At 39.3% G+C, this 22,650-nt stretch overlaps 3 protein-coding genes across 5 annotated transcripts; 2 read left to right on the forward strand and 1 right to left on the reverse strand.

Moving 5' to 3' along the window:
* The first annotated feature begins 471 nt into the window (after positions 1–471).
* LOC5518989 (kelch-like protein 28) lies at positions 472–6,649 on the forward strand. The gene is made up of 4 exons (XM_001638867.3): positions 472–1,569; positions 2,135–2,308; positions 3,115–3,414; positions 4,514–6,649. Exons 1-4 carry the CDS (start codon positions 597–599, stop codon positions 4,774–4,776), a joined length of 1,710 nt encoding a protein of 569 aa, XP_001638917.1. The 5' UTR covers positions 472–596; the 3' UTR covers positions 4,777–6,649.
* On the reverse strand, positions 6,469–15,738 carry LOC5518988 (octopamine receptor Oamb). Of its 3 annotated transcripts, none has more exons than XM_032363640.2 (4): positions 15,573–15,738; positions 9,215–10,009; positions 8,235–8,938; positions 6,469–7,799 (listed from the first exon to the last, which is right to left on the reverse strand). In XM_032363640.2, the coding sequence occupies exons 3-4, from the start codon at positions 8,796–8,798 to the stop codon at positions 7,395–7,397; spliced, it is 969 nt and encodes a 322-aa protein (XP_032219531.1). In that variant the 5' UTR covers positions 8,799–8,938; positions 9,215–10,009; positions 15,573–15,738; the 3' UTR covers positions 6,469–7,394. The 3 variants fall into 3 exon arrangements, with proteins under 3 accessions (XP_032219531.1, XP_001638859.1, XP_048586603.1); XM_001638809.3 differs by having other exon boundaries at positions 8,235–8,919; positions 15,573–15,737; XM_048730646.1 differs by lacking the exon at positions 15,573–15,738 and adding an exon at positions 10,884–11,011 and having other exon boundaries at positions 8,235–8,919.
* LOC5518987 (inositol-trisphosphate 3-kinase A) lies at positions 11,072–22,650 on the forward strand. The gene is made up of 9 exons (XM_001638866.3): positions 11,072–12,559; positions 16,330–16,432; positions 17,147–17,287; positions 17,447–17,522; positions 17,852–17,900; positions 17,974–18,123; positions 18,788–18,889; positions 18,990–19,061; positions 21,185–22,650. Exons 1-9 carry the CDS (start codon positions 11,807–11,809, stop codon positions 21,377–21,379), a joined length of 1,641 nt encoding a protein of 546 aa, XP_001638916.3. The 5' UTR covers positions 11,072–11,806; the 3' UTR covers positions 21,380–22,650.

Below are 22,650 nucleotides of genomic sequence, written 5' to 3' on the forward strand. Positions count from 1 at the left end.
AATTCCCGGGTGTTTCGAGAAACGGGCGCCTGTTCAGGACGGCATTCCATGCTTTTTCACGTCCTCTTCAGGACGAGACGCCGGCAAAAATTAGTGTGCACGCGCAATCGAACTTGCGCGTGGCGGCGTCCTTTCGCCGGCGTCGTGGATCTAAATCACCCTAATACAAAATGTGAGGAAGTTGATTGTCCCTAATTATGAGCCCCTGCATACACTATTGCCGAGGGTATGCTATCCTGAAAAAAAAAATGAAATAAATATGCAATTTGGAGGAATGTCCAATGCACCAACTTCGCAGCGACAACGATTTGAGCTCTTTCGCTTCGCTCAAATTGGGTTCCAGTGGGCCGGCCATTTGAGTGAAATTCTCAGCCTGATTTTCAAATCCTGTCATCCTGCGGAAGAGGCTAGAGTTACAGGGTTACACGAAGTACATACCTTGTAAGCTAGTACCGCTAGTTTCCCTAACGTGGGCTCATAAACATACCTTTGCTTTTACAAAACAGCAAAAGTCGGCAAAGAAGGAAATGGCGGTGGGTTTTGCAGTAAAAATATTCCATTATATGTGAGCGGCATGCGTTAGGAGCTCATATGTCATGGTCAACGAAAGCGATGGTCTAGGTATCGAGTTTTTGCATTCAAAACAGCTTTTAATCGGATTGAACCAGCTCCGTCAACGAAAAGAGCTTTGTGATGTGGAGTTGTGTGTTGGGAATGTACAAATTTCGGCACATCGGGTTGTTCTTTCTGCTTGCAGCGCCTATTTTGACGCTATGTTCACCGGCAATCTACTAGAAAGCAAAAAGCAGGTGATATACATTAAGGGAATAGATGAGACGGCGTTACAATTATTAGTGGATTTTGCGTATACTGGTAAAGCCGAGATCACCCAGGAAAACGTTCAATTGCTTTTACCGGCTGCAAATATGCTTCAACTTTACAAAGTGAAAGACGCTTGTTGCCAGTTCCTTTCTGATCAGCTAGATTATTCAAATTGCTTGGGGATTAGTAAGTTTGCCGAGGCGTTCACGTGTCAGACTTTGGTTAAAAAGGCGAAGAAATTTATTCAGGATAATTTCAGGAGTGTGGTTGAACAAGAAGAGTTTTTACTTCTGCCCTATTCTCATGTTACGGAACTTTTAGAAGACGACAATTTATGTGTCGATTCAGAATCAGTGGTATTCGAGGCTGCAGTTTCTTGGATCAAATACAGGATAGTAGAAAGAGGTCCTCTGTTATCCAACCTTCTTCAGTATGTCCGGCTATGTCTGCTAAACATTCGCTTTCTTTCTCAGTGTCTTGACACGAATGAACTTGTCAAGGCCGACAGACAGTGCCAAAATATAATCAAAGACGCTCTCAAAAAACGCTTATTACCCGCTAGAAAATCCCATAAATCGTTGATAACACAGAGGAGGGCTCCTACTCGAATATTTGCTGTTGGGGGAAAAAATGGTTTATTTGCCACACTTAACAGCGTCGAGTTTTATGAACCGCGAACTGAGAAATGGACAGAAGTCGTCCCGATGCATTTGCGACGATTCGAGTTCGGAGCATCATTTCTTGAAGGTAACGAGTAAACTTCTTCCGGAATGAAAAATATGTCTTCGAGGCTCAGGGGTTTTGTTTTTAACAATTTTACATATTGTTTTGAATTTGAACAAAAGGCATTCTACCCCCCTGTAATTTTAACCTTATTGACTTTTATTAGTTGATTGTTCTCGCAAGGTCTAATGTTATTTATAGCTTTCCTTATAAACAATGGAGCATAAGTGATGTCGATCAAGCATGGAATTATTAATTTTTTTCTAAACATTACTTTCCAGTTTTTTACCATTAATTTAGAAATGACAAATCATTGATTGATTGCATCTTCATGATTAATGAGTACATGATCAATAGCTGATTAGTAACTTGTCTGTACTCTTTTTCTCTCTAATGTGAATTTCGTTATGCTTGTGACAAATTCACCAATTCTTGTAACCGTTATGCACTTATCATTGGCTATCCTGGGGGTCGACCCCCGGGGGAACTATCCATTAGAATGAGAAAGCATGTTTGCAAAATTACATACATGGTGAATGTTTACTGCAGCTTGCCATATCCTAATTTCTGTTATTATTTTATATCTCAGGAAAGCTGTACGCAGTAGGGGGACTTGTGTGCGGGACAGGAACCAACCTAGGCAGGGCACCTTTCCGCTACTGTGACAATGGCGTTGAGTGCTATGACCTTGTGAGGGATGGGGAGTGGACAAGGGTTCCACCCATGCATCAGTGCCGAAGCAATCACAGTGTTTTAACTTTAGGTATTACAAATCATTGGAACTTTTGATTCAATGAAAAATATTACAGAGATACAGTGACATGTCCCAGGCATGTTCCCAGGATTGGCTTAGGGGGGGAGTGCGCAGTCAGTCATAGGTATCATATGGAAAAAGCATAGTATTTGAAGATTCCTAAATAAGAAATGACCCACCTATGTCCCAATTCTGTGTTGAGTCAGAAGCAGATTCACGATTGTTATTGAGTTAGTGCGGCTGAAGCGACAGATGATAGTTTTAAAGGTGAAACACTGAAACTCACTATATGAAATGAGGGGGGGGGGTTATGCGGAAAATGGAATAAGCGACAGTTATTTATCTTGCCATCTTATGGCATCTCAGATCGTGATTTGAGCAGGGAGAGAAGGTCATTTAACATTTGTTTGTCAGCTACCATGTTTCTATTGACTCATTTAGCGATAAGCTATTATAATTTTTTTTATTTGAATAAGTTATTAGAACATAACAGTTTGTTTAAAGATGGCTAACTCTGGATTTCTTAAGATGATTTTTCTTACGGAGTGCTGAATGAAAACAATAAAAAGGTGTGAAGGATCAGGGCTCTTTAATAGTGTAAAATCATCTCCCATTTGGCTAATTTCACTAACACGTACCAGCCAGTGAGGAAGGGTGGTGCTCATTCACCTTCATGGTCCTGGACTGAGACCTGCTATGTCTCACATAATTACCATTTATTTATTCATTTTCCAGCTAAATGATTATGTAGTATTGGGACTATCTGTGTGTTTAGTGGTATGCATGAAAGATTGCTTTATATTCCTGCCTTTCAGGTGGTTACTTATATGCACTTGGTGGTTACGATGGGAACTCATATCTGAATACTGTGGAGCGTTACTGCCCCAAGACCAAGGAATGGACAATGGTGTCTCCAATGATTTTCAGTCGTAGTTGTTTTGCGGCAGAAGTCGCAGATGGGTACATATATGCATTCGGTGGGTACGGCCCATCTTACCTGAGCACAGTAGAGAGGTATGACCCCAGTATGGACGCATGGGAGATGATGCCAGCGATGAGCATGGTCCGTATCAACTCTGGTGTTGGTGTTGTCGCTGGCTGTCTATATATTGTTGGTATGTCAAAACAAACATATTGGACATTTGACATATTGGAAGTTTATAGCTAAATTCGTTGTTGTTTGTCCACCAAGAATTCATATGCATTTCTCGTCTGGGAATAGCGTGTAGTCAATCATCCCACCGTGGCCAATCAACTCTCTTGCTGTGTGCAGTCAAATGGCTTATGACGCGACAGTGAAAACGTGAAAGCCGTTGTTTTAGACCGTTGAGTGACCATGCGCTTTTCCCAAACGAGACAAGGATTTTAGATTCGCTGAGGTCGTGCAACCACAAATTCGCCTATGAGTCTACACTGAGAGATCTCGTTAAGAGAGGGAAACTTTGTTATAAGGCACCTGGCATGTCACACATCAGCATATAAGGTGGTGTTACAAGGTTTTGTGTGCACCCTTTTTTGTGTTGGGGGGTAGCCGGGGATCGTACACGATGAGCAAGGGTTGGCCGTTTTCTTTGTTCTTTATTGCACCGCTGTAGTGGTTACAAGCGGTAGAGCTATTACCAGTCTGACTAGCGGGAGGTTGTCTGTAAGAAGGCAAGTAGGAAGGAAGGGACATCTCTATCCCGGAAAGTTGACGAAGCCAACTTTAGAGAGTCCTGACTAAATCAACCTAGAGCACTGCCGTGTAGTGTCCTCGCAACAAATTACAGTACAATCCTAGTTACTATGCTGCTTAATTTATACTAACCTCATTAATAAACTGGTCAAACTGGTTTTAAGGATAATGTAAGAAAGAAGATCGGATTCTGACTTTGGGAAGTACATTAACTACCAAATAATAAATAACTAAGACTAAATTCCTTCGATAGAAACAACAAGAGCAAGATAAAAGGAAGAGTTTGACTATAGTTGTATGCAAAATTAAATTTTTCTTAACACTATGCATGCTTAGTCAAACAATTAAGAAATCTAAGTAATGTAAATAGCGAAATGTCGATTGGAAAGGGAAAGTAAATATCTAACTTACATGTCAGAAACGACTTTTGCACTATTCCTGCATAACAGTGGTATAATGTTTTTTTAGGAGCATGTTTATTTTCTTCTTTTAACAACATGATTAACTAATTGATTCCTGTACAATATCAATTTCCTCAGGTGGGCATAATGGAGTCTCCCACTTGCAGAGTGTTGAGCGGTTCGACCCCATCACTAATGAGTGGTCCATGGTTGCACCGATGGGCCGTCCTCGCACAGGTTTAAGTGTGGCTGTACTTGATGGACTGCTGTATGCTATTGGAGGCCATGACGGCTCCGGCTATCTGAATCTCACCCAGTGCTATGACACCATCTCAAATACCTGGCACTCCGTCAAGCCTATGAACTCCAGTAGGTGTAGTTTTGGAATTGCTACTGTTTAGTACAATGTTCAAATCGTAGTTTACAGGGACTGCGGGGCATTTTTTAGCTTTGGTTGATTTTTTTTTCAGGGCTCCAGATTTATACTTGTTCGTCTTGGCCAAATTTTAGCCCTACCAATTTTTAGCCCTAAAATGGTCTCCGCGGTACCTTGTATAATCCTATCTATCCTATATCAGATCTTATTTCATTTTTCCTTACGCCCTTTCGTAGAAATTTTAAAGGGTCCTAAATCTACATTTTTTGCGACTTTCGAGACCTGCTTTAAGGTGAATGTGCGCAAATACTTATGGCCTAATTTGATAATGGTTGGCACTGAATATGGCCAATAAAGCTGTACATCATGGATTAGTTGGGCCTAGGAAGGAATATCTCATATCAAGAGAAATGTAAAAAAAAATGTTCTTCAAATCTAAGGGCGCGATCTTTTACTCGTGATTCCGGAATGAGAAGGATTAGAATAGAAAAAGCGCGCGTTCGTTCATCCCGCGTTCCACCAATTCTGCTACCAGTAGAGTGACTCGAATGCCATTCTGAACATTCGCTACCAACCATTCCCATTCCAGAATGATCGGAAAGAAACGCCCCCTAAGTGTCCAGGGGCGAAACCAGGGGGAGGGGTGGGGGTCAAAGTGATTTCACAAGAACATTCGTTTTCAACTGACACGTTACGACTAAGACGCAAGGGCACCCAACGACCATTTTCGGTCAAATATCTGTTCGGAAGGAAGGTCACCTGCGGATTTCGGGGTCGGCCTAGAAATGTCTACTCTTTTCGGAATTTGTATTTCTAGATCACCTATGTTTCTCGGGAAGAGAGCTGGGTCACCTATGTTTTTCGGAGTTGCTTTTGTTACCACCATCACCATTTTCAGGAGATTTTACGTCCGACATGCTTTAAAAAAGGAATTCTAGTATTTTCGGGAGCGAGTATACAAGGGACATTACCTTAAGGATCTTAGAATCGCAAGGAGTTTCGGATGGCTCGGGATGAGTAACTAGATTTTTTGGATGGCTGTAATTTCGCCTAGCAAATCCGAACAGATAAAAAAAACGACTGCAAACGAATAAAAACGGTATCTTAACTCATTAGGCCGGTTGTGAAATTTTCGTCGTTGGGTGCCCTTGAAGACGTAATAGCTTTATTGGACCGTGGTGTATGCTCGATTTCCAGCTTGTTTCTTGAAGCCCTCAGTACGTGCTCGATGAGGCCTAGCGACGGCTGGAAATAGAGCCTACAAAAAGGGATTTGTAAAAGTTTAAGGCTCGGTTGAGTACCGCAGAATTCATACTCTTTATTGAAGTAACAACAGTAAACATCACTACCCATGGGTGGTCTTTAGCAAATGCTTGGACTTTGCTGACATTGAAAGCTAGATCCTTCTTCACAATCCTTTTGCAACAGAACTATAACGGCTTACACCACATTTTAGAATACGTTGTCGGAGCAAATGGTCTCGTTAATTTTTAATAATTGCAGGAAAAAATAATTAACGCACGCGATATGCGATAAGTTTACTTATCATTACCAGCGTTTGGTCTTAGAGCTGTCATTTGCCAAACGCTATTTGCACTGATATAAACGACTTCCAGAACTTTACCTAACCCTAAAGCCCCAACAGTCAATCGTAGTTTTGTGTAATTAGTTTGGATAGTACTGGTCCATTCAGTTTGAACTGCAACAGGAGACAAAAGAAGATATTCATCCTTTTTATTAGAAAATCAATTAAACCAATTATCTGTGCCCATTTTATTTAAAGGAAATGCTTTATAAGATGTTGTGATAATCATAGAAAGGTATTTTTGAAAAGAGTATAAAACCGAAAATGTATTAGAAATCTGTACATTAATTAAAATATTTATATTTTTCTATAACTTACGTTTTGTTGCTTTGCTCTTCAAACACCTTTTCAAATGATATTAAGCGCTTTAGACCATAAAAATGTACAACATTTCTTGGAGGATCAGGCTATTGTGCCTTCAGGTATTAAGCGTCTTTACCTAAACAGTATGGTTAAGGTTGGTGATGTCCTCACCTTTCCACTACCATCAATACAACCCCCATCTCAAGAGATTTTTCCCCATCATCATGTGTTCCCCTCCCGCTCTCACATTCCTTAAACACGAGGTTCCGCTATAAAAGGGAAAGATCCTCCCGCCCCCGGGCTAAAGAACAATCAGTTATCAATCATCCGTCAATTTGCCAACATGTCAAGACAATTGTTCTGAGAGCTTAATTCAAATTTCATATCCGAAACCAAATTGAATATCATTCCTAGAGTTGTCCATCTAAAATGGTTCTATTTATAGTAAAATAATGCTATACCAAGCTGTGTGCACTCTTAATTACGAGCATTTTTATCACAGCGCGAAAAACGCGAATTTAAAATTTTGCACAATGGATAGCAAATCACTTTATCAATCTCTTCACACAACTGTCTTCCATCCGACTGAGGCTCAGAGACACTTTGTGACTCCTGGCTTGGCAGTGTTCTGATTATAATTGCAAATTTGAGCCCTGTAGTGGGAGGAGCTTTCCCTTTTATAGCAGCACCTCGTGTTTAAGATAAGCGATGTCACCCTAACAGAGCCAGAGCGCCGTACTCCACAGTTGTACAAATTATAGCCCACTTGACTCTTGCGACTGACTGAGCGAAAAGGACCCCTGCTTTGCGCGGCGATAGGCATTGAAACACCGCTGTAAAATCTTTTTGAAGGCACTTCTGAACGTCTTGAGCCTGTAGGCATAGACCAGCGGATTCATGCTTGAGTTGGCCATGACGAGAATGAGTTGCATGTCACGCAACACGTGAATCATCACGCAACTGCAGTGATTGCAGAGGTTCATGACGTAGATGACGATACACGAGGGAAGGTAGCACGCGATGAATAGCGCCAGCATGATCAGGAAGGTCTTGGTGATCTTCTGCTCCCATCGGACGGCCCTGAGTCGCACGCCGTTAGCACTGCGATTATTTCCTAGCTGGTCCCACTGCAGCACTTGGGCGCGTAGACTCTGGAAGACCTGTGATGAGTGATTTAGTAAGCAAGGCAAATAATGTTATAATGATGGGTTGAAAATTGGGGCCAAAGACACTGGAGCACCTGTAATGGTGGGTAATTTTATAATTCGGTGGAGAACTTGTGAGCAAAGTCTCTGGAACATCTGTAATGTGTGGCTGATAAGAAAGGTAAATAATGTTTTTATGATCGGTGTTGAACTTGTGAGCAAAGACACTGAAGCACCTGAAATGGGTGGCTAGTAAAAAAGGTAGATAATGTAGGCAATGAAAGGTAGGTTTATAATGTGAGGTAAATAACGTTGTAATGATCGGAGGAGAGCTTGTTTAAAAAGACTCTGGAACAGCACCTTGCGATTTGTCGGGCCCCCGCTTTGGTTTATAAAGAAAAACAAATGTCGTAATTACAAATTGCTACAAACCAATGAGTCAAGCCATACCTTAACGTAAGTGAAAACCAAGACTCCAAAGGTTGCCAAGACGGCCGTATTCGCGAATACAAAAGTGTACGCAATGTAGCCGACCTCAAGATAAATCAATGGGAAACAGACCGCCACTGTCCAGATAACCGTAGACACCAGGGCGATCCTCCACGGGCTCAGCAACAGCCGGTACTTTAATGGAGTTGTGATGGCAAGAAAACGATCAATGGCAAGAGCTGCTAGACTGAACAACGAAGCCGTACAAGAGATGAAGAAGGACATGTGAATGGATCTAACGACCCCCGCCTCGTACTCCGCACATCTGCCCAAGCCCTCGCACATGTGCCACACGGCAGATATGGGGCCCACCAGTAATCCAACAAGACAATCCGCTACGGCTAAATTGGCGACGAGAAAGTTGAACGGACTTCTTAGATTTTTATTAGGATCGATAGCTATGGCGAGTATGACAAGGAGATTACCGGGAAATGCTGTAAGGGTGATAAGAATAGACAGAGTCGCGGTTGAGAACGAGAGTTCGGAGGGCGCTGTCACTTTCGTGCATTCGTTTTCACCAAACATCTCGTAATTTAGATTAGTTCCTATCCACGCTTCTTCTTCAGGCTTTCCACGCACAATTTACAGTGTTATTTGATCGTCTTTCGTTCTAATCCCCGGGCTTCCGAAAGCTTCCACGAAGCTTCTAGAACACAATCAAAATACTAGTGAGAGTGAGAGTAATTCACTATGAAATCCGGCATAAAATGTACAGCTTATTTACGTTTGTTAAAATAACATGACATCTCTCGAGAGTCCCATAGAAGTACCCTTTTTTAAAGACGTAAAGAGTAGCGATTTTGCAACGCACTTGTGATATGTCTTTCCGGGTAATACTATTACTTCCGGGGCCTTGATATTCTAATATTCACAAGCAGAATTCAAGTGCGTTTTCTATAACAACCGAATACACAAAGCAAGACCCCATAATAGAATGATACCTTCTATTGTAGGACTCGAAGGAGCTGTAAAGGCAGCGGTAAAGGTAGTAGTTATCGTGGTTGGCAAGACCTAAGGGGAAGCGATAGCGTGGTATACCGCGTCTGCTGATACTCGCAGACTCGCGGTGCGTGATACAAATTACCATGCATATTTCTTGTCAAGCGCAACCCTTCGTGTGTAAACTTTCCGTGACATCTTAGGAAGAAAAGGTCACTCACATACGTCATTAAAAATGAGAAGCTCACACATTAGGGTTTTATTTGATACGCAGAGCTATTTAGATTGTTTTTTCTTAAAAGCAATTGAATCGGAATAATCAAATACAATAAAAAAAAATGGAAAAGCAGTTTTATTTTTTATTTTTAAAGGTGACTAATTGGCGTTAAGACTTTTTGTCACTGTAGTTGATGTAGTTGATTTGCTGATACCCTAAAGACATCACTATTCACGCTTGTGTTCTCTATTCATTAAGTCGTCCCAGAGAAAAAAAGAGAGAGAAAAAAAATCCTCGGGAGGGGGATCTTGGCGGCTCGGCCACAGGGACCACGAGAATAAGCTAGGATGTTGGTCAATATTGATTGATTCCAAGACACATACAAACGTCGTGTGTGGACCCCCTAAGCCTCTCATTCATTACTTGCGACAAAGACCACGAGCCGCGTGGCTCCATGGGAAAATATTACACCCTAACTTTAGGGATTTTTGCAGAGTATATCTACCACAGGAAGAACCGGGGCTGAAAATCCATCGATAAGACAGCCTGACCAAATGCTCGCGACAAGGTGACTCCTTCCCTGTAAGAAAGTAAAAAATAGTTACGCCTCAATATGTTTGTACCACAGGACTATATACCTGTATAAAGTAACGTCTCTTCTACAAGACAGAAGAAACAGGCAATAAATCATCTAAGCATTAGAAACGTCAAGAAATGGGGCAACAGGGTTATTTGAAAACTAAAAACATTAAGATTTAAGGTGTTGACCACACATATTATACTATCCCTTGGAGTTATGATTTATTTTCTCGACGATCATAAGTGACCTTAGGGGAAGTCCCCCAATGCTGCTACATCGCTAGCTCCCAAGATATTAGGCCCGTGGAAAGAGGCCAGCTGTGTGCGAGGTAAAATTTATCACAATGTTCATTGTACCAAGGATAATTATCCCCTTTTTCATATTCTTTTCAATGGAATAAACTGAATATGCGAATTTTTAGGAGGGGTGTGCAAATACGCAAATGTTTAAAACCGTATGCACATGTTAGAAGGTTTAGGGTCATGACTCCCCCCCCCCCCCCCCCCCCGAAGTTTTTGGAAGTTTAATAATAAACTGCGCGTATTTGGTGTTAGGAGGAACATGCACACCCAGACCTGAAATGCCTGCATTCAGAATAGCCCCCTGCAATTCCTTGGGTCCATTTCGGGTACTTCTCTAGCTTGTTTCGTCGGGTCCCGGGACCAGTTACGGGACTTTTGGGGATCGTTTCAGGTCCCGGGGGGGGGGGGGGGGGGGGGATAGTTTCGGGTCGCGGATAGTATAACGGAATCCACAGGTAGACCGGAGCTGTGTAGAAGAGTTGTGAACGAAGTTACCTTGTGTTGCACAATTCAAATTAGCCTAACCCTCTTAGCACAATCCAATACTCTTTTGATGGGAGATAATTACCCACCTTCAAGCACTTCTTTCTCTTTTGCACCATTAGTTTAGTCAAATTCGAAAAGAGACTAGTTTGTTTTGTTACGCGGGCAAGCGTGACGGAATAGAGTGCGAACGAGCATATAATATTGACGGTCGCGTCATAACAGCGTCACGCAACAGTAGACAATCCCACATCAGACAACTTGTTTTGCCAAGAAAATCTACCCCGACATTGCTAAATTGGTCACAGCGCTCCAAATCGTACCTTCCACGTGGTCCATGAAGATATACCGCCTCCTATTGAATCAAATTCTAGTTCTATAGACGATTGACGCAGAGGGGGGAAGAATAGAAGCGATTTCTATTGGATAACCCAAATTCGGGATATCAAAGACGATCGATCACAATTCTATCTGAAAGTCTTCGCTTCATTCGAATAACAACAAGGGAAGAATATATATTAGAGTAGTAATGCTAATTGCCACCGTGGTGTTTGAATACGAGATTGCCGAATAATTTTTTTAACAGCTGCGGCGATATTTGAGACATACGAGAATAATTTGTGGCATTCTTAAAAATGCCCTACAGCCCTTTATAGGGAATATATTGGGCCGCAAAATGAGTACGTGAAGCTAGGAGAGGTATGTAACCAAGAAATCAAGGCAGCGAATTTATCAAGAGAGACAGTAATTGGTGGTTTGACACGGATGTTAAGGAGGAAGGCGAGAAGCATTAGGAAAATTCATTGATTTTCAACAATACGGGACAGTAAGTAAAATTGGCGCATTCAACCGATTGCAAAGCAGAAGATCGTGTGGATGCGCAAGGATCAATTAAAACTATCTTCACAAATAGCAATTCGTGGAGCTAAAGAGGAACTGGATGAAGCAGCTAAGGAACAAATTCGTGAGAAATTAAGAAATCATAAATATTGACCATATATATAGAAGTCAAATGGGAGAGAAATGCTATGTGGAAGAAGTTTTACGGAAATACACATCCTCCTCGAATGAAAACTACTTCTTGAGCATGTCTAACCAGAGTCTGACTGAAAGAATAGCCGTGTTAAAGGCGCATGTGTTTTCAAATACAAATAAGGCATTAGTGGAGCGTCTAGAGCAGTCCAATTGTGTACCGAATTCAAAGATTTACTCGTCAGAACTGGCCCCTCCTACTAGCGTAAAACTGTCTTCCACGGAACAGCTCTCGAGTCTCCATGGCATAGGGGACGCTGTCGACCCAGAAAACAGCGCAAATAGCGGTGCAACGAGGGAGCTACTTTCCTCCGAGCTAGGTATACGAAAGATCGGAGTGAGGGGGAATTCAAGCCTGAACTCGAGCTGGGGGCATTGCTGCCTGAGCAGTCGCCGAGAGCAAGTGTTGGCCGCGGATGCAACACAGTTGGAGCTACACACGAAGGCCCAGCAGCAGTGCAAAGCTGCGAGCAATAAACCTCGCGAGACTCCTACGATAGTCATCACTTCGGCTGGCAGTGAGGATTGGGAGGATTGGGACGCTAGCATGGAGTGTACAAGTATCGATTCTGGAGTCAAAACAAACGGAGACCAGCTCGACAGCGCTACTGAGTCGCAGGACAATTTCTCTCTCTCTGGGAGCAGTATATATTCAGACGATGATGGCGTTTTGACAGATGATGAACCGTCAGAGAGCGATTATTCGCCCCCGATGGAGGAGCAAACAGAAAAGGTTTGTATTCTACATGCACTCGACTAGGTCGATAGCACTTTTGCAGCGATAAAATGGCGTCCGACCGAATTAAACGCAAGGAAAACATCTAGTTTTCGTAAAGTATATAACTGACGTCTCATTTGTGTTTCTTTATGTCTCTATATTTTTGGATAAAGTATTTTTAAGTGTTGATCGCATTAGTATGTTTTTCTGGCGTTGCTTGGGTTTCATCTCGTTGAGAGGGCATATGCTTTAGGCAGAAATAAACACCATTTCTTTATTTGTAATACTTGAAGTTTGACGGCCGATCATGATACAGTCCTAGCATATCGTCGGCCAGAGTGGAAGTTTATTACATATATCTACACACATGACATTACAAGAAGTTAATCCTTTTCCTTGATACCCATGTATATCACCAGCATAAAAATATCACTTATGATATTTTACACACCCGATAAGTGGTTGCTATATTCTTTGGTTGAGCGTCGACTTACAGCCGAAGATAAACACAATGAACATAATATTTATATAAAATATAATATACATTGAGTTTTATCATCAATGGTAAAAATGTACATCATGCAAAACAATTTTCCTACAAAATTTACATTTTATTTTCAATTATTTTCTTCGTTGCTGTAATTGCTGGGTTAAACTAAAGAAAGCTTGAAAGCTACTTAACTACATAACCTTTTTAGGAAAGATCTTGACACAATTTCCTAAATTTGTTGTTTAGTAAAATGTTGTTTGATTGCCTCTACCCCCTGATGTTCTCTAGATTGAACTTTTTGGTCTAGCAATGTCTGTTTTGTAATCAGCAAAATTTAAACACGAATCTCCATAATGCTAAAATTGGTCAATATTGGCTACCAAACAAAGGATTAGTTATACTAGGAGCAGGCTTTGCTGAGCTATATTGCTCTTATTACTAGATAATAGTTAATTTAATAGCTTTATCCGCTGCAATTCAGAATCCTTTCAAGCATGATTACATACTAATTGAAATTCTGTGTAGATATATACACAATAACTGAAATCAAAGATTTATGGGTTGCACAATTCAGCAGGCTTGGGTTTCTCTGTAATCATAAGCTCATAAATAAATATTGTAACTGCTTTTGTCTTTGATAAATCATTCTCAGCGGTGACAGTCTTGGGACCTTTTTTTACATCACTATAAACAAAGCTGTTTCTAGAATGTTAGACCAATCACAGAAAAGAATAAGCCCAAGAAATGACAATCATGACTATATTCTGAATGAATTCCTTTCATTTCCAAGATCATGAGCGATTGTTTATAAAAGCATACAAACAATGTTCTTACACTAGGAATGGATTGTACATTATAATACAGTAGACACCTGCTTATAAAAACCTAGAATTTTCAAGATCAGGCTGAATAGGTTTTTATAAATCTGGGTAACTTTTGACAAATCAGGCTGTTTAGGTACTTAAATGGTTCTTATTTTTTCATTATACACTGAACAAAAACAGACTCTGGTCAGAATGCTGAACACAACATATAGCCCATATTATATACAAATTGTCCTCCCATGTTATATTTTATAGGTTTCACATAAATTATATAGATATTAACCTATTTCAATAAAGGTTATCAGTGCAAATGGCAAATGGCGATTGGCAAATGGTAGTTCTATGACCGAAAGTAACCATGCGTCTCCATTAAAGGTTACCAATGCTTGGCTCTGACATTGCTGGACTTTATTTAACACCTTTAATTCTACAAATTATTAATACCCATAAGCCATTTATCAATTTTAACCCTAAGGGATAGCCGGAAAAACCGTTGCACATCCCCTAAGGAATAGCAGTAGGTCAAATTTCATACCCTAAGATATCAGAATTGGAAAAATCCTTAAACATCCCTAAGGGATAGCAGTGTGCCGAAATTTTATACCCTAAATAATCACCCCGTCTATAAGTTAATAAACACCTAGGTTATATATAATACCATGCTTCATTTTCAACCTCAAACCTTGATGCCATAAAGGTACAAAATCCCAGTAATCATTCATAATTAATGGAAACTTGCCATAGTAGGATGCCAGCAATTAAGTGTTGCTTTTTGTTTAGCTAGTTTTTTGTGCGGAAATATTTATCTTTAGGCCTTGATTTGAATGTATGTAGTGTGTTTTTTTCACTTTAATTTCGCGAATTTCGTGATTTTAAAAGATTTGCGAAAATAAAGTGACGCGAAAATTAAGTGTCTCGAAAATTAGGATGCGTGAAAATTAAGTGAGTACACAAGAAGCCTTTGGGGGAATATTGGCCGTTTAATAAGCTTTATGGAAACACCTTGTCTATTTAGTCATCTAATGTACATATAGTACCGTAATGGGTTGAGTTGGACATGTATTTATAGATTTTTATGAAACTAAATTTAGCCCACGCATCTTTTTCTCCATTTTGTTTCAGTTCTGATGATTAAAGCACATTTTAATTCCATTTGTTTTGCTTGATTTTATTATCCCAGAATCGCGAAATCGCGAAAATAAAGTGATCTGGTTTTTAAGAAAACAGGAAGATCGCGATAATAAAGTGTCGCGAAATATCGCCATTTTGACGTCGCGAAAATTAAGTGTAATAAGGTAATGTAAATAAGTAGGAACCGCTGCTATCAGGAGTCCCCTCAGGTATTGCCAAGTGATTGGTTAGGAAAGTGATACTGGGTAAAATTAAATGAGGTACTTAACTTAAGTATTGATTCAGGGAAAAGAAGATATGCGTGGTTGTGTTTAATTTCCAAGGTAGGAATTTCATTTTTAAGAATATGAATATGAAGATAAGGATTATTTCTTGATTTCTAATGTCCATCAAGTGCAATACTAGATAAGTTTACGATACGATTTCAGATAGAAGTGCCAAATATTGTCATTTCAATGACAAATCTGTATCACGTGTCTAAAAGAGCGAGCGTATATATATTGTCAATTCATTCGATGACCAATCTGTACCACGTGTCTAAAAGAGCGAGCGTATATATCCCATTTTTCCAAGTTTTTCCTACCTGTAAGTTTAATTTGAGATAGTAATGTGCTCCTCTGCCACTTAGCCATGATATAGTTCCCCAATAACTGACTTGAACTCATTTAAAACGCTGTAATTCGGTAAATAAATCCTAAACTAGCGAAAGTGCTTCTTTGTGAAGCTTTTGGAGTTTGCCTTCAGTGGGGCCCAGGCTACTCGGCCATGGCCAAACCAACATGGCCGCCCATGTCTTCGGTTGTTATGGAGTTTTCGCCTTGTTTTTACCTCCCCTCTGTTCTTCTGGACATGTTATGGAGTGTCTGCTGCAATGTGGCACTTACGTACTGCAAGAGAGGGATTCTAAAGGTGGAATTTATTCAGCGTATTACTGGAATTTTGCGATGTTGTTGATGTAGTAGTTCTAGTTTTTGTTCTATAGTAGGCGGAACCTCTTGTAAATTTAGATTTGAACGTTTGACCTTCCGCGATTATCTGAGATCCTGCTAACAAACACAGAGTTTATACTGTATTTGTATTGACAGCTGATTATAAATTCAGGTAATCCCGGTCTGATAGCTAATTTGAATACCATTATTAAGATATTCTTTGTGTTTTCACAATCGGAGGAGGGCCAGGTTAACTATACAATAACAAGGCACAATACTACAGTGACATTTTCCTGATATTATACCCTACAATATGAGCTGTTCTTTACGAGGTGTTATAGCAGCTAATTTTCAGATGTCTTTGATATGATTTTACCTTTTCTCATCGGATAACTTTATTGGTTTCTCCAGCACAAACAGAGGTGGAAGAAGATAAGAAATATGATCCATTGGTCTCCCTTTGTACAGAGCTTTAAAAAGAAATACCCATGGGTTCAACTAGCAGGCCACCAAGGTACCATCTGTATGCAACAAGGGCATCAAACATGTGATATGTGTCTTTTTACAGCAGCATAGCAATCTAAATAGGAATACATGTGTTTGGTTGTTCTGCTATGTCGAACATTGTGTCAGCTTCATTGAAATGTAATAAAACCCATGTTTATAACCCAAAATATAATGTTAATCTGGGTTTTATAGTAACACTTCATCTCCTTCCTTTATTTTAGAAGAACACTTATCTTTTTATGGTATAAACAGGTCTCCATTGCAAAATAATATCACCTTTTATGAGAAGTTGTAAATCACACAATTATGGTAAAAATATGCCAGATTTATCATCTTTAACTCCAGAGCAAAAGGACCCAAAGAAAAAAAAACCCTCTAAACCCCATACACAGGCCTACTAGGTTGTTGGGGCTTGAAGATTGAAGGATGATATGGTTGTCTCAAACGAATTTGTCTGCTATGGTTAGGAAATTGAGCAAGCTAGATATGGTGTCAAGTGAAATAAGATATATCAAGTGTTTACAAGGCATAATTCAGCTATATAATGTCTTTCCTATGCCAAGGCTGTATTTGAGAAGGGCATGCGGGACATGTGCCTAATATGTTAAAGGTGATCAGATAGTCATTAAAGCTGTTTCCCTAATTTTATTTAAGTCTCTGAATTGGGCCCATCCCCATCCCAATATTCCAAGGAACTCACATTATTTATTTTTTGGATCAGGGTGTTTCAAGCCAGGAGAAAATGGTGCCATTCTTAAAAAATCTTGTGACAGGGAAAGAGAGTCCCTTATCAAACTCATGAGAGACATTCTGAGACCTTATGTTCCAGAATACAAGAGAGAGGTGGAGAAAAATGGAGAGAGTATCCTTTTGAAATGAATAATACATCAATTAGGACACATGAAGATTGGAAACAAATAAAGAAATAATATTACTCTTTTTTCGTAGCCTTCTGTGTGCCCCTATTGACTCTCTCTACCCTTAAAACCTTGAGAAAAAATCCTTGACTGTATTATCTCAGAATACATTGAAATGCAAGATCTTCTTCAGGATTTTGACACACCTTGCTGTGTCATGGATTGCAAAATGGGCATCAGGTTTGTCTCTTTGAAATCACTTACAATACACAATAACATTTGGATATCAAGGCTCTATGGCAAATAGTTAGCATTTTGGCTAACAACTTGAGTTGTTCTCTCTTTGGAGAATTGGACGCTTTTTGCAATTAAAAATCTTATATATTTAAGGGCACTGTGTTTGTGTTGTTTATTTGAAATTCTTGACTTCATCTGCTTTCACTGGTACAAACAAGGTATATTGAACTTTGGCTTTTAGTGACTTGCAAATTCTATTGATTACCCTGTAAGCTAGGCCACAATGCATGTATAGAGTCTTGTGTTGTTGTTCATGTATTGCTTTGTTCTAGGACATACTTGGAAGATGAGATAGCAAAAGCAAAATCCAAGCCACGTAAGGTACATATATAATTTGTAGCAGCAGATGATACATTAACTTTGCTTAGATTGGTCCAATTTTGTTCAACTTCAGGATTTGTACCAAAAGATGGTAGATGTTGATCCAAATGAACCTACAGAGGAAGAACGAAATGAGGGCGCGATAACCAAGCCAAGATACATGCAGTGGCGAGAAAGACTAAGTTCATCAGCAAGTCTAGGGTTTAGGATTGAGGGAATCAAGGTGTGTTAAAAAAGATCAAGCAGTTAAGTAGCGACAATGGCAAGATGGCTCCCGGTTCCATGGTGGGGGGGGGGGCGTGGGTGGGGGGGGGGGGGGCGTGGGTGGATTTGGGTACTCAGCTACAAACATGATGAGGAGAAGTGAGCTTGGATAGAGCAAAAAATTTCACGACCAAAAGAATAACAAGGTTCCAAGGTCATGAAATTGCCATCTTTCTCAATAAAATCCCTGGAATTTAATGTAAATGTAATGATATAAATGTATTATCCAAACACCCAACCCTAAATTCTAAGCCCCCAAAAATACCCAACCCTGAATTCTTAGCCCCCCAAAATACCAAACCCTGAATTCTTAGCCCCCCCCCCCCCAAAAAAAAAAAAAAAAAAAAAAAAAAAAACCAAACCCTGAATTTTATCCTCCTCCTCCCCAACATGCTGACAACCAAGAACCCCAACTCCCCCAATCAAGGGATGCTACAAGGGCAAGTTAAATAATGATACTTGGGTGCAGTTGTGATTATTTCATAGTGCTACAGTGTCATAGTGTGACATGCTACTGACTTAGTTTTTCTCTGGATCGAATTGGCTTCCTTATAGTGTAGCAATATTCCAAAAGGTGCAAAGATGAATGCCTTAATTCTAATACTCTTTTGCTTTCTTTTTAGAAAGGGAATGAAAAGCCAAACAAGGACTTTAAGAAAACAAAAACAACAGATGATGTTTATAGTGTTTTTACGGATTACATAGAAAATGATGATCAGCTTAGAGTAAGTATTATACAGTTTCTATCTTATAAATCCTATGGATTACAGGTGTTTATGGTTGATGGTATGGTTAGTAATGTAATTATATTGCCTTTCTCCACAGTCTAAATATTTAAGAAGACTTAAAGCAATACGAGCAACACTAGAAGCATCAGCTTTTTTTAGTTCCCATGAGGTAGGTTTATTGATATTAAGTTGTCTAGTCTGCATACCTGCCAACTCTCCCGGTTTTACTGGGAGACTCCCGTTTTTTTATCAAATCTCCCGGTCTCCCGGTTTTACCTTAAATCTCCCGGTTTATGACCAAATTTTAATCAGTCTAGTTGTTTTTGAAGTAAAAGTTGGATCCTAGCCAAAAAGTTCAGCAATTCTTATACTGTAGTTTCTATCCAAGTTATGACGTTTTTAGTTTTTAAGGTCTCGGTAAAGGTAAAGGACGTGGCGAAATTTGGACACCAAAAGTGCTATAAAAGTGATCTTCAGTCGAAAATCGAAAATTCCTCACACACTTTATGACATGGCGTAATTATCTATCAGATCCCGAAAATTTGAAGGCGATATCTTAAAACCCGTCGCAAGGTAACGGCCGACAAGCTCGAGTTCTCGCCTAAAAAAATACTCTAGAAAAGTCAAATATTTGGCGTCAATTCACAGTCGTCTTAGAATGCGATTTATGGAAAAAATTTTTTTTTTGCAAAAATAAAGTTTAAGAACTATTAATACAGGTTTTACAAAAACCTCAAAAACAAACAGTGGTGCCAAATTTTACCTTTACGAAGACCTTAAGATCTAAATAATCAGTGAGCCTTTTGCAGGCGTTTCTTGTAGACCACAGGACTACCGCAATACCAAAATGCTTGCATATATCGACCAATCAAGTTTGACCATTATCGTGCAAATTGTTGAGAAATTAGCTCATACTTTGGAGCCAATTTCGCACGAGTTTGTAAGTTGGCGTTGTAAATCATGCTGGCCACAATACAAACTTCAAGGCTCATCAAAGAGAATTTTTAGGCACTCTGTGGTCAGGATACAATGGAATAAAAATGCTGGCTTCTCAAAAAGTAGTTGAAATTGATGTTCTTGACATCGAACCATTAGTCCAGTCAATCTAGTGTTTTACCAAAAAGTAATTGCAACACAAGTAATTTCGAAAGGGAACATCGCGAAAATTTCGATTAAAGTTTTTGCCATTTTATCATATTTTATAAAATAGATATTAACTGAGATTGTACAAGCATAATATCGATTGAATATATTATTCAAAATATTTGTTACAAAGTTGAATGAATTTCTGTAAAAACAGACTTATTTTACTAATCATTTTTTCTTTCGCCTTACGACAGGGTACCCAACAACAATAAGAGAACAAAAGAACACACACATCCTCGAGCAAAACTCTTGTGATTTGCTAATCACCCCACCCCCCCCCCCCCCTGATCCCGTACCCCCTCCCCTCCCCCCTAAAATAATCTCCCGGTTTTTCAAGTCTCGGGGTTGGCAGGTATGAGTCTGGGAGCCATAACCTGTGTTAAAAAATTTAATTTTAACCCAGAAATGCAGCGGAACTTTACCCCTGAAAAGGTATTTTCCAGGGTAAAGTTTGGATGTCAACTCAAGCTAGGGAGCCAGTGACTAGAAAAAAAAAATGTTTGTTACTTTGAGAGCTGACCAAGTTTTGACCTTCCTAAGTTAAAGCCACATTGTCACCAGTTTACTTCCGGTCGATTACGTAACAATCTCCGATGATTTTTAACGGAAAACTCGAAAAATATTTCAAAATATTTAAGGCAGTTGTGTCTATTGGTAGTTTCTTCGAGGATGTGATCGATAATTTAGAGCGGATGGCCTGTTGAATATCTCGGATTTTAATAGATCCTTTTGTCTTTTAACGGTTAAGGTTTCCGTCGGACCTCCGGAAGTAAACTGGTGACAATGCGGCTTTAAAGTAATGTCAATGTAAGTTCATGTGGCAGTGGCAGTAGATACTTTTAATGGACCAACCCTCCCAAATCATCATGTTTAAATTTTCCCTTTCACGCTCTTCATGGCCACCATTTTGGACCATTGTTATTATTGAGCAGAGGCAGGATAAATGGCAAAGGCGAGAACGAAGAGTATGCATTGCTAAAATGACGATTTGCTTGGCAAATAAGAAACATACCTTTTCAATAATCATATAAAGCACAAAAAATAAAAAATAAAGCTCAAAGAATGCTGTTTAGTTGTTTTCCAATAGTGCATTTTTTATCTTCAAATTCAAACCTGACATTTCTCTCTTTTTTTTGTGGCACTCAGGTTATTGGCAGTTCACTTCTCTTTGTTCACGACTCTAGCGGGCATGCCAGTGTGTGGATGATTGACTTTGGAAAGACTGTCCCAGTTGCGGATGGGCGTGTCTTAGACCACCGTACCCCTTGGCAAGAGGGTAACCATGAAGATGGATACTTATGGGGACTTGATAAAATGATTGATATCTGGTCACAAAGATAAGGTTCTTATGGCATGTGATGGTTTGCAATGGTGGTATATTAGAAACCATGACAAAAACTGAGTTTTAATGGTGGTGTTAGAAACCATGACAAAAACTGAGTTTTAATGGTGGTGTTAGAAACCTTGACAAAAACTGAGCCAAGAATGGCAGATGACAATCTTCACATTTACTATATTGTACTGGACCTTCAATCTCCAAATAGTGGCCATTCCTGATTAAAGAAAGACATCAGATGCTAAGGACATGGGATATGTAATACTAACACCAAAAATGGAGTCTACAAATAACTTAACAAGATATAAAAACCTTGAAGAAAAAAAAGAACAACTAGATAATTGTTAAGTAGTACCAGTTGAAGCCATAATGGTCATTGCTGCAAAAAGCTTGGTAAAACCCTCAAAACCTCCTGATGGCAGATGTTCAGTACATTAATGCAGGTCAATTATTTGACTGTGATTTTGTGTATTTTGCAAACTCGCACTGAGGAATTAAAAAACATTTGATTTGCAAGGGTTTCGATAGTTTTGAATGAGTTTGCAGAATTCACGAACTTGAATAATTACTAACACAGTCAATTGAAACTTTTACCATATTATTGTACAGTATCATAAGTACTAATGTAGCTTTTTGAATGACTTCATCAAATCGTAACCCAAAGAACAATATTGCAAAAGCTTTATCGTTATAAATTAATCCATTGTTACTGTCAATAGGGAACTTCGAGGAGAAAAGGTTTACGAATCTCTAGCTATTTGGGAATGTCTAAAATAAATAGACATTTTAGACTGTTACTGAGAACAAATCATACCATTATTATCCATACCATTATTATTGTTTTATTCAATAGTAAAACACTATCAAAATAGACAAATCTTAAAACAACCATTTAGAAACAGTTTTTTATAATTCATTTACAAAATTCAATCAAAAATATTGAAAAACTTTCCAAACCAGCCAAAGGGAATGGATGGTTTCTTACACTTGATAATTTGCCAGGATGACAAAATGTAGGCCTACAGAGATGTGACACAAAGGATTTGTGACAAAAAGAGTTTCTAAAACCAGAGTTTCATTGTAAACAGAAGGAAAAAGCATCCCTCACTATAAAATATGAAGGGGCTTAGACATGTCTCACACCAAGCTAAGATGTAACTATTATCAGCATTTCAGATAAATACACTAGGGCAGTAGCAAGAATTTCCTTGTGTGGCAAGTTTTTGTAAACTTTGTATAGAAAATATTATGGGTAAATAAACAACTATTACTGTTA

Source organism: Nematostella vectensis, chromosome 7 (genome assembly GCF_932526225.1).
Source record: "Nematostella vectensis chromosome 7, jaNemVect1.1, whole genome shotgun sequence".
Lineage (NCBI taxonomy): Eukaryota > Metazoa > Cnidaria > Anthozoa > Actiniaria > Edwardsiidae > Nematostella > Nematostella vectensis.